We start from the raw sequence: 11,627 nt of genomic DNA, 5'->3' as shown, positions 1-11,627 counted from the left end.
CTGTGCATATATGTTATCATTCTAAAGAACTTGTATTTATTTCATCTTTTTTTTTTCCTTTGGAAATAGCATCGAACAGCTTTACATTTTGAACTGAATGAAAAGCTTTGCAGAAGTCCATAAAAAAATGTTTTACATTTACATACAGCAAAAATGCTAAAAGGATGTGTCATTCTCGATCTGACACGACTTCCTCCTCTATTTCTCTCTCTACCTTTGTCTCTACCCTCCCCCCCCCCCCCCCCCCCACACACACACTTTTTCTCTCTCTCTCTCTTTGTTTCTCTCTCTCTAATGCCTGTCTGTCTCTTTGTCGCCGTCTGTCTCTGTTTTTGTGTCCGTCTGTCCTGTCATTTTCATCCCATTACGACAACCCACCCACACCCACACCCCCCAACCAACTCCCCAACCCGCCCCTGCCCTATCATTTTCACCTCCACACAACCCCCCCCCCTGACCCCCACCCCCCCACCCCCACCTCACCTTTCTCCCCCAGCCCCACCCCACCCCACCCCCCAGGTAAGTGTGACCCTTGCTGGTGGTGCTATTGTTCCGTTTAAGTGGGGGGGTGGGGGGTGGGGGGGGGTGGGAAGTGTGTGTGGGGGCGGGGGGGAGGGGTGAGGGATGTGGGTGGAGGGATTAGTGCCGACCATAGGGGTCACTAAGAGGATTGTCGTCTGCTGCTTTTACTTGTTGGGGATCGATACTTAGCTGGCCCTTTTGGTGGTTCTGTGTGTGTGTGTGTGTGTGTGTGTGTGTGTGTGTGTGTGTGTGTGTGTGTGTGTGTGTGTGTGTGTGTGTGTGTGTGTGTGTGTGTATTTGTCTCTGTCTCTGTCTGTCCCTGTGTCTGTGTTTCTCTCCCTCTCTCTCTCTGTCTCTCTCTGTGTGCCTCTCTCTCTCTCTGTGTGTGTGTGTGTGTGTGTGTGTGTGTGTACATATGCGCGCGCACGTGTATGTATGTGGACTTATTTAGTTATTTCTGCTGATGAATTTCTTCTTTTTTATTTTATAAATTTGTATCTGTTTATTTATTTATCTTTCATAATCGCAACTGTTTCTGTTATTGTTATTATCATAGGTATTAGTTGTAATAATCATCAGTATCATCACGTAACAGAACCGTTCAAGTGGAGTGATGGCCCAGAGGTAACGCGTCCGCTTAGGAAGCGAGAGAATCTGAGCGCGCTGGTTCGAATCACGGCTCAGCCGCCGATATTTTCTCCTCCTCCACTAGACCTTGAGTGGTGGTCTGGACGCTAGTCATTCGGATGAGACGATAAACCGAGATCCCGTGTGCAGCATGCACTTAGCGCACGTAAAGGAATCCACGGCAACAAAAGGGTTGTTCCTGGCAAAATTATGTATAAAAATCCACTTCGACAGGAAAAACAAATAAAACTGGATGCAGGAAAAAAAAAAAAAAAAAAAAAAAAAAAGTGTGGCGCTGTAGTATAGCGACGCGCTCTCCCTGGGGAGAGCAGCCCGAATTTCACACAGAGAAATCTGTTGTGATAAAAAGAAATACAAATGCAAATACAAATACAAAATTCGACCGGAACTTGAATACAAGCTTGTATTTCATCGGTAAGCACAGCTTTTGCGAGATAGCACTATTTTGCCCACCAATTGAACTCCGGGCCTTTTATACGAATAATCACAAACAGAATAATATCAGTTTTGGGTCTGTTCTTAGTGTGAAGTTCTCAGTCTTTGCAGTCATGAATTGCCAAAGCTATAATAACATTGCCATTAACCCTCAAGACCTGGTAAAGAGAACGAATGAACGAACGATTTATTCAATATAATGCCATTGCCCCATTTGAAGGGGTTAAACAAAAGTAAAGAAGATTTTCTACCTTATATAATGTCATAAATATTGTTAACATACAAATAACATACGCATTGTTCACGCAATACTTTTGTGTCCGTATGATCTGGTAAAGAGAGAGAGCGAGAGAGAGAGAGAGAGAGAGAGAGAGAGAGAGAGCGAGAGACAGACAGACAGACAGAACACCAAACACTGAAATGTTTAACTCATTCAGTACGGCCAGTCCTCTCTTCTCCTCTACACAGACCCCTCGGATGTCCAGTGGGTGTCTGAAAGACCCAACCTTTAGCTTTCGTCGTCAGAACTGTGGTATTCTTTGTCAACAACTGTGGTATTCTTTGTCAACATTCACCTCTTCAGTATAAGAGCGTTCCGCTTGCAATATTTTGATGATGGTAATTGGGATGAAACGCTGTTAATGTCGTCTCTTTCGCCGTTCGTATGGAGAGAGTTAATGCCATTAGCTGTAAAGCTCTAGTGACATAGTAGGTACAAAATTAATCAGAGCAAAAATGGTGCTAAACAAATAGAATGCAACAGAAAGGAAAAGCATAACCAATGTAAACTAAACTACTAAGGGATAAGCGGCACCTTAGTATTTTGTCATTTGCTTAAAATGTCCATGTGGCAGGCGAGCACTGTGCCTCCCCCCCCCCCCCCCCCCCGCCCCCCCCCCCCCCCCCCCCCCCCCCCCCCCCCCCCCCCGCCCCGTCGTTCGATTCTAAGGTTTGAACAGTACACAGGAAACAAAGTACATAATTATTATAATCCGAATAAGCATATCTAAGCATGTGACATCGACACACATCATATCAATACGAACACATAACAAAGTACATATAAAACATATAACACATCAGAAAAATACATTGTCGAAATTGACCATCCAAATGTAACCCTTCCTTTTGTCTATGCCTTTTTTTCCCCCTCATAGAACCCATACTAAGTTTATAATTAATTAATGAGCATTTGGACCGATAGTAGACGTTTTATGTATATTTACTGCCTCGGATGCATATTTTGCTAGTGAGAGTATCATATCTTCATTTGACAGACACACACACACACACACACACACACACACAGAGAGAGATAGGCAACACGAGCGATTCAAGGGAAGTAATTACATTCTGACTTAGTAAAAACCTTCAAGCACGATAAACTCGCTTTGTATTTTCTTTTCTTTTTTTCTTTCTTTCTTCTTCTTCTTCTTTTTTTTTTTTTTTTTTTGTTTTTTTGTTTTGTTTTGTTTGGGTTTTTTTGTTTGTGTTTTTTTCCTTTTTTTTCGGTTTTGGTTGTTTGGTTGTTTGATGATGATGATGATAATAATAATAATAATGATAGTGATAACAATAATGATAATAATAATAATAACAATAACAATGATAATAATCGAGAGCGAAGCTTGCTATTGACTGGTTGACTGATCAGTGACCGATGTCTGTTAACTTTTTCCTTATTACTTGAAAATGATATATGATAATTATATTTGTTTTAGGAATGGCATCATTTATTGATTTGGGAGAGAATGTGCCGCACATGCACACGGCCAACGGAATCCATGCATAGGGGGATAATTTCCAAGAAATGTCTATGAGTGATAATGAAGTGTATACGTACAGTGTGCACAGTAAAGAATATCATTACGAAAAATACAAGAGATGAGAGAGAGAGAGAGAGAGAGAGAGAGAGAGGAGACAGGCTTGCGCTCATACTCACACTATAAATCACTGTCATCACGTTATGTCTTGTCATGAAACTTTATTATGACCACGTATGAATGAATAAATAATACAACATGTCTCTTAATCTGACATCTCTCTCTCTCTCTCTCTTTTTCTCTCTCAGTGTCTGTCAGTGCGTCTAACTTTCTTTCGCTCTTTCTGAATAAACACATAGAGACATTACTATATTCGCATACCTGATTACAAAAAAATGCATAGGCAGATAAAAAAACAAAAAACAAAAAAACCAACCCCCCCAAAAAAAAAACAAAAAACAACAACAACAACATCATAAACACACACATACACACAATTCCACGCATGCATGCATGAATAGATAGATACATACTTACATATATGCATAGTCTGTGTACAAAAACACGCAAAAAAAAAAAAAAAAAAAAAATCCCACAAAAATCAACCAATCGGTAACTAAATGGGGTAAAAAAACAAACAAACCCAGCAACAACAAGAAAGTGAAAAAAAAAAGAAAAAAAAAGAAGGAAGACGTGACGACACAAGCACGATGTAAACAAGTACATAAACATTGGACAGGTGCTGCTTGAAGGCATTCATATGACATCCAAGTAGTGTAGCAACACAGTGCAGAAGGTGAAGGTGCTGAAAATGGCAAGTGAACTTTTCATTTGATATTAATAATCTTTTTCTTTTTTCTTTTTTTCTTTTTTTTTTTTTGTTAAAAAAAGCCATTTCCATTTTGCGAAATATCAAAGAGAATATGAAAGATGGAAAGAGAGAAAAGGATAAGAGAGAGTGAGAGAGAGAGAGAGAGAGAGAGAGAGAGGGAGGGAGAGAGAGAGAGAGGGAGAGAGAGAGGGAGGGAGGAAGAGAGAGGGAGAGGGAGAGAGAGAGAGGGAGAGGGAGAGAGGGGGGGCAAAGATATTCACAGAGAGATTGAGAAAGAGGGGAGACAGACGGGAAAAAAAGTGTGAGAGTGAGATAGAGACAGACAGTCAGAGACAGGCAGACAGACACAGACAGGCCGGCAGAGATTTTGTGATGAAGTATGGACGTACATACATACATACATACATACATATTCGTTTATGTTTGCTTACACACATACATAATACATAAATACATACATATTCGTTTATGTTGGCTTACATTCAGGCACAGACGGATGGATGGTTGGATGGATGGTTGGATAGATCGGTGGATGGAAGCATGTAGATTGGTAGGTGTGTGAAGAAAAAAAGAAAAGAAAAGAATTTAAACGAAGTGGGAAAAAGGATGGAGCCCCCCCCCCCCTCCACGACCCCTGCTCCGCCCCCACCCCAATTGAAAAAAAAAAAAGGTGTGGATATATTATAACCCTCTCCATGGGAATGTGCTTTCGCTGTCTGTATGTGGGGAGCACACACACACACACACACACACACACACACACACACACACACACACACACACACACACACACACACACACACAATCACATCACATCACAATCACGTGCATAACAAAACGCCAAAACCAGTCCCACGCTTCCACGCACCACCACCAGAAAAACACCACAGCCAACCAGCCAATCAAAACCGCCGTAACAGCGCCCTGCGACCAACCAGCAGCAGGAGCACTGGAAGCGGCGTTACCACTATAGCGATAATAAGGATGATAGCTATCATTGTTATTATTATCATCATGAACAGCAGCAGCAGCAGCAGCAGTGAAGATCTCGCTCTGGAAGAAACGCCGTTTCAGCCGGTCAAGGTCGTGGGCAGAGCAGGGGAAGGGGCGGGAGGAGTTGATGACCTCCAGATGAGCCAGGTGCATCGCCCTGGGACAGCCTGCCTGCAGGTTCGTCTCGTAGCACAGCTCTGTGAAGGCCTGGTAGCTGAACCATATTGATATGGATAATTATATAGCGCCTATCCTCGAGGGGTCGGGAGATCAAGCTCGAAGCGCTTTACAAAACACGGGGTCATTTACACAACAGGCTGTCTACTGCCTGGGTAGAGCCGACTGACGGCTGCCATTGGGCGCTCGTCATTCGTTTCCTGTGTCCTTCAATCAGATTTCAGGCACGCACACGTACACACTTAGACAAACATGTAACATTTAACATTAATTTTTTTACGTGAATGACCATTATTTTTTTTTTATTTACCCCGCCATGTAGGCAGCCATACTCCGTTTTCGGGGGTGTGCATGCTGGGTGTGTTCTTGTTTCCACAACCCACCGAACGCTGACATGGATTACAGGATCTTTAACGTGCGTGTTTGATCTTCTGCGTGCGTATACACACGAAGGGGGGTTCAGGCACTGGCAGGTCCGCACATATGTTGACCTGGGAGATCGGAAAAAAATCTCCACGCTTTACCCACCAGGCGCCACCGAGATTCGAACCCGGGACCCTCAGATTGAAAGTCCAACAACCATATGAATATATAGGTAGATATATAAACAAATAAATGAATGCATAGATAAATGCATACATAAATAAATGAATGCATATATGAATAGCTAAGTGAATAAACAGATAGATAACTAAGCAAACAAACAAACAAATATATAGAATAGAATAAGATGAACAATACAATAAAATACAGTGAGAATTATATATATATAAAAAGAATAAAATAAAAATAAAATAAAAGGGAGTGAGTCAGTCGATGATTCAGTTGATTAACCCCTCTTGCATTCACGTATTTCATAGAGAAATTCCTCCTAGTGTTCGGCTGTGGCCGGAGTGAATGCAAGAGGGTTAATTGATTAACTAATTTTCGGCATTACACCCTCCCGACCACGGCACACAGACTACAAACTGCTTTTACTTCGAAGAAAAAGGCTGAAGGAAAAGGTGAAGGAGGAGGAGGAGGAAGGGAAAGCGGTTGAACAAGAGAAGTAGAAGGGAGAAGGAAAAGGAGGAGTGGGAAGATGAGGTTGAAGGGAAGAAGGAAAAGAAGAAGAACAAGAAGAATAACAAGATCAGAACAAGAAGAACAAGAACAAGATGAACAAGAAGAACAAAAAGAACAAGAACAAGAACTAGATGAACAACAAGAAGAAGGAGGACGACGATGAAGACGAGGACAAGGAAGAGGATGAAAAGGAGGAGGAGGAGGAGGAGGAAGACGTGGAGGAGGAGGAGGAGGAGGAGTGTAAGATGGGCGAGCGAGCAGCAAGAACACACACTGAAGGGGTGGACAGGGGCTACCTGCAGAGCGGGTCGTGGCGGGGCGACTTCAACATGCCCACGGTCAGGACGGAGGGCAGGTGAGGGTCATAGCTGTCCAGACAGGTCCTCAGGCTGCAGTGCTGGGTCCTCAGACACCCCCAGTGCTTCTGCAGCACTGGTAGTAGGAGGAGGACAACCCCGAGGAACGTCGTCAGTCAGATCGTGATGAATTGATGAATAACAGCATAAGGGGTCATGGTGGTGTTTTACTTTGAATGTTTTGATGTTTAGTGTGTGTTGTGTTGTGTTGTGTTGTGCTTGTATGTGTGTGTGTGTGTGTGTATTTAATGATTCTTTCTTTTGTACGTCTCGGTTTTATTGTTTGTGTTTCTTCGACTCAGAATTGGATTTGTATGAAATGCTTTATAAGCTTACTTCAGCTTCCATTATAGCGCTGTATGATAACAATATGGCAAGAATAATAATAATAATAGCAATAATGATAATAATGATTATAGTGATAGTAGTAATAGTAGCAGTAGTACGTACGAAACATAAACGACAACAAAATGATGGTAATTGTAGTTATGGCTAGCAAGGATGTGTTCAAAGTTCTCTCTCTCTCTCTCTCTCTCTCTCTCTCTCCTTCACACACACACACACACACACACACACACACACACACACACACACACACACACACACACACACTCATTCATTCATTCATTCCATCTGACCTTCTCTGTTTTATCAGACAGCTTGGCCTCTCTGTTATTGCCCCATTTCGTAAGAAGCTAAGGTCTTAACTAAAATGAACAATATATCAGAATCTCTCTCTCTCTCTCTCTCTCTCTCTCTCTCACACACACACACACACACACACACACACACACACACACACACTCTCTCTCTCTCTCTCTCTCTCTCTCTCTCTCCCTGTGTGTGTGTGTGTGTGTGTGGATCTCTTTCTTACTTTTTTTCTTGTATGCCCACCTCATCATCCTTTCCTTCCTTCATCCCTCCCCTCTCCCCTCCCTCCGTCCGTCCTTCCTTCCTTCATCCCTCCCTCCCTCCCTTCCTTTCTTTCTTCCTTCTTCCCTTCCTCCATTATTTCCTCCCTTCCTTCCTACGTTCTTCCCTCCCTCCCTCCCTTCCCTCGTTCCTTTCTTCCTTTATCCATCCCTCTTCCTCCCTCCCTTCCTTCGTTCCTTTCTTCCTTTATCCATCCCTCTTCCTCTCTCCCTTCCTTCGTTCCTTTCTTCCTTTATCCATCCCTCTTCCTCCCTCCCTTCCTTCGTTCTTCCCTCTTCCCTTCTTCCCTTCCTTCCTTCATCCATCCCCCTTACCTTCCTCCTTTCTTCCCTCCCTTCCTCCCTCCCGTCCATCCGTCCTTCCTTCTTCGCTCCCTCCCTTCCTCCCTCCCTCCTTCCAGTCCTTCCTCTCCCTTCTCCCCTCCTTCCCTCCCTCTTTCCTTCCTCCCTTCTTCACCCTCCCTCCCTCCCTTCTCGCTCCCTTCCTCATCACTCCCTCGCTTCCTTATCTCCCTCCCTCCCACCTCACCTTCTCTGTGACGACACACGGCCTGACCATAATTATCGCAGCAGCAGGTCGGCTGCACGCTCTGGAAGCCTCCCTCCCTCCCTCCCTCCCTACCCTTCCTCCTTCCTCCCCCCCCCCCTTCCTTCTTCTTCTGCTTCTTCTTCTTCTGCGTTCGTGGGCTTCAACTCCCACGTTCACTCGTATATACGCGAGTGGGCTTTTTACGTGTATGACCGTTTTTACCCCGCCATGTAGGCAGCCATACTCCGCTTTCGGGGTTTTCCCCCCCTTCCACCTCACCTTCCCTGTGACGACACACGGCCTGCCCGTATCGCAGCATCAGGTCGGGCTGCACACTCTGGAAGCCGCACAGAGAGCGCCAGGCCCAGGTCTCTGGGCACCTGCCGTACTCCTCTCTCACACACTCACTGGCACTGCTTACCAGCTCTCGCCTGCCACCAGGATGGAAATGATGATGATGATGATGATGATGATGATGATAACAATAGTAATAATGATAACAACAACAACAGCAATAATAATAATAATAATAATAATAATAATAATAATAATAATAATAATATTAACAACAACAACAACTATAATAATAATGATAACAATGATGATTATAATAATAATGATAATAATAATAATAGAAGACGAAGACGAAGACGAAGAAGAAGAAGAAGAAGAAGAAGAAGAAGAAGAAGACGAAGAAGAAGAATGTTAATAACAATAATAACAGCAACAATAATAATAATGATACTACTACTACTACTACTACTACTACTACTACTACTACTACTACTACTAATAATAATAATAATAATAATAATGAGAAGAAGAAGAAGAAGAATGAGGATGAGGATGACTACGATGACGACGATGATGAAGATAATTATTTCTATTATTACTATCATGATAATGACGACGACGATGACGATGACGACGACGACGACGACGACAACGATGCTGCTGCTACTAACACTACTACTGCTCTTTCCACCACCACCACCACCACCACCAGTAGTTACAAGTTCTGTTGATGATGATACTACTGCTACTGCTACTACTGCTGCTGCTGCTGCCACAACTACCACTACTACTACTAGTGCTGCTGCTGCTACTGCTACTACTGCTGCTGCTACAACTACCACTACTACTACTAGAGCTGCTGCTGCTATAGGAACATAAGGATGATATTCCCATCACTACAGGAGTCAGTTCTCTGGAAAGTTGTAAGGGAGATAAAACAAAGAGAGTGTCGGAAAAGGGCGGAAGTAAGGTTGAGAGAGAAAGAGGGAGAAGGGGGAGGAGGTGGGTGGGTGGGTGGGGGGGGGGGGGAGGCAGGACAGAGAGAGAGAGAGAGTGGGAACGTCGCATGAGGGTGTTATGTTAGCCCCGTATCATTTCTGTCATAAATGTTTATTTATTTATTTATTTGTTTGATTAATTGATTGATTAATCAGTTAATTATGTATTCATTTATCGTTAGTTAGCTACTGAGTTAGTTATCAGTCAATGTATCTATTTGTTTACACACACACACACACACACACACACACACACTCACACACACACAGTCATGACATACGACACAAACAGGATTCCAAACAGCATGGTTACAAGCCTTGTCCGGAAACTGACACTTCATCTACGTCAACCCAGACAGGCTGAGTGACGTGCCACTAGTTCATTTCCTGGTGGGTGAAACAGACACTGAAATATACACCGTGGAGCGACACACAGTAATCATGATGTCTGTTTCACTAGCCGCCATGTCTGCGTCTTTTTCTTTTAGATTAGCTACATTATAGGACTTAGCTTTGGCAGACAGAGCGTCATGGCAGCATTGATACTGATAGTTGCTAGTGCTGCAGGGCGCGTTCTAGATGCTGCTGCTTATTATTACTATTATTATTATTATTATTATTATTATTATTATTATTATAATGATGATGATGATCATTATTATTATTATTATTATTATTATTACCACCACCACCACCATCATCATCATCATCATCAGTAGTAGTAGTAGTAGTAGTAGTAGTAGTAGTAGTAGTGTTGTTTTTGGTGTTGTTGTTGATGTTGTTATTATCATTAGTAGTATCATTATTAAATCATATAGACTTTTTAAATCATCATCATCATCATTATCATTATCATTTATATATTTACCCTCCACCATTATCACTATCATCATCATCATCATTACCATCATTACTATCATCAATATTACAATTGCTCTTGTTGTTGTTGTTGTTATGCAGGCAAATTAAAAATCACGTTGCTTGGAGCCCAGTCGGCTTGGAAAGGAAGGACCATGCCAGTCTGAGGGCCCAAAATGATGCTTGATTAATTAATGGTCTGAGGGCCCAAAATGATGCTTGATTAATTAATGGTCTGAGGGCCCAAAATGATGATGGGTGAATTAATGGTCTGAGGGCCCAAAATGATGCTTGATTAATTAATGGTCGATCCGGCAAAACACCATCACAAAGACCAATTCACTCACGTCTGTTTCTGTCCACTGTATTAACAAACAAACAAACAAAAAAAAAACAAAAAAAAAAATCAACCAAGTTCAAAATTTGAGTTTCCTCCACAAGAACTGAGTGCCGGGAGGGAGGAGGCGGGGGGTGGTGTGGGTGGAGGTGGGGCTTTGGTGGAGGGGGACAAAGGGTGGGGTGGGGTGGGGGTGGCGGTGGCGGTGGCGGTGGGAGGGGGGGAGCATTGCGTGGCATGATCCTCATCGTTCAGGACTGTGAAGACCAGTGATGTTATTAGTAGTTATTCTTTTCTACTGGGGTTATTATGGCTATTCTGTTTTGTTTCTTTGTTGTCGTGTTTGTTTTCCCCTTGTACACAAGGTTATATTTCACTTTGAATTTTGACATTTCGCAACATCAGTGTGATTCAACATTCACATAGCAAACATTTTAGTCCATCAATGAACATCCTTAAAAAAAAAAAAATCATCAACTTATTGAGATACAAGGGTTATTTCTTAACCGTGATAAATTTTAAAACTAAAACAAAGCCAATGAATAAAATCATCTGTCTAATGATCATGTGTAGAAGAGGAATAGATAGATGAATAGCTAGATAGGTGATGGACAGACAATATCTATATGAATAAACAGATCTACACACGAAAGATTACAATAATACTAATAGTAATAGTATTAATAAGAATAACAATATCAATTAAAAAAAAAACAAGAAAAAAAGAAAAAAAAAAAAAAAAAAAGAAAGTGATACTAAATGTCACATCGTGGCATGTATTCATGATGACAAAGCTTCGAGGAGCACCAGAGATTTTAGAAAGTATTATCAAAGCATTAATACAATTATCCTATTATCAAAGCATTAATATAATCATGTTATCAATTA

The 11,627-nt window shown here is 42.2% G+C and overlaps 1 protein-coding gene across 2 annotated transcripts in view; it reads right to left on the bottom strand.

Annotated features, from left to right (window-relative positions):
- Nucleotides 1-3,816: 3,816 nt before the first annotated feature.
- LOC143284691 (uncharacterized) overlaps nt 3,817-11,627 on the bottom strand; it is a 15,831-nt gene continuing 8,020 nt past the window's right edge. For both annotated transcript variants that reach the window (XM_076591622.1, XM_076591623.1), the window contains 3 exons: nt 8,532-8,683; nt 6,732-6,867; nt 3,817-5,407 (listed from right to left, as the gene is read on the bottom strand). In XM_076591622.1, the coding sequence (XP_076447737.1) occupies nt 5,011-5,407; nt 6,732-6,867; nt 8,532-8,683 (685 nt within the window). In that variant the 3' untranslated portion in view covers nt 3,817-5,010. The remainder of the gene's footprint in view (nt 5,408-6,731; nt 6,868-8,531; nt 8,684-11,627) is intronic.

The sequence above is a fragment of the Babylonia areolata genome, chromosome 8 (genome assembly GCF_041734735.1).
Source record: "Babylonia areolata isolate BAREFJ2019XMU chromosome 8, ASM4173473v1, whole genome shotgun sequence".
Taxonomy (NCBI): domain Eukaryota; kingdom Metazoa; phylum Mollusca; class Gastropoda; order Neogastropoda; family Buccinidae; genus Babylonia; species Babylonia areolata.
The sequence above is the reverse complement of the archived record's forward strand: the minus strand, read 5'-3'. Positions and strand labels throughout refer to the sequence as shown.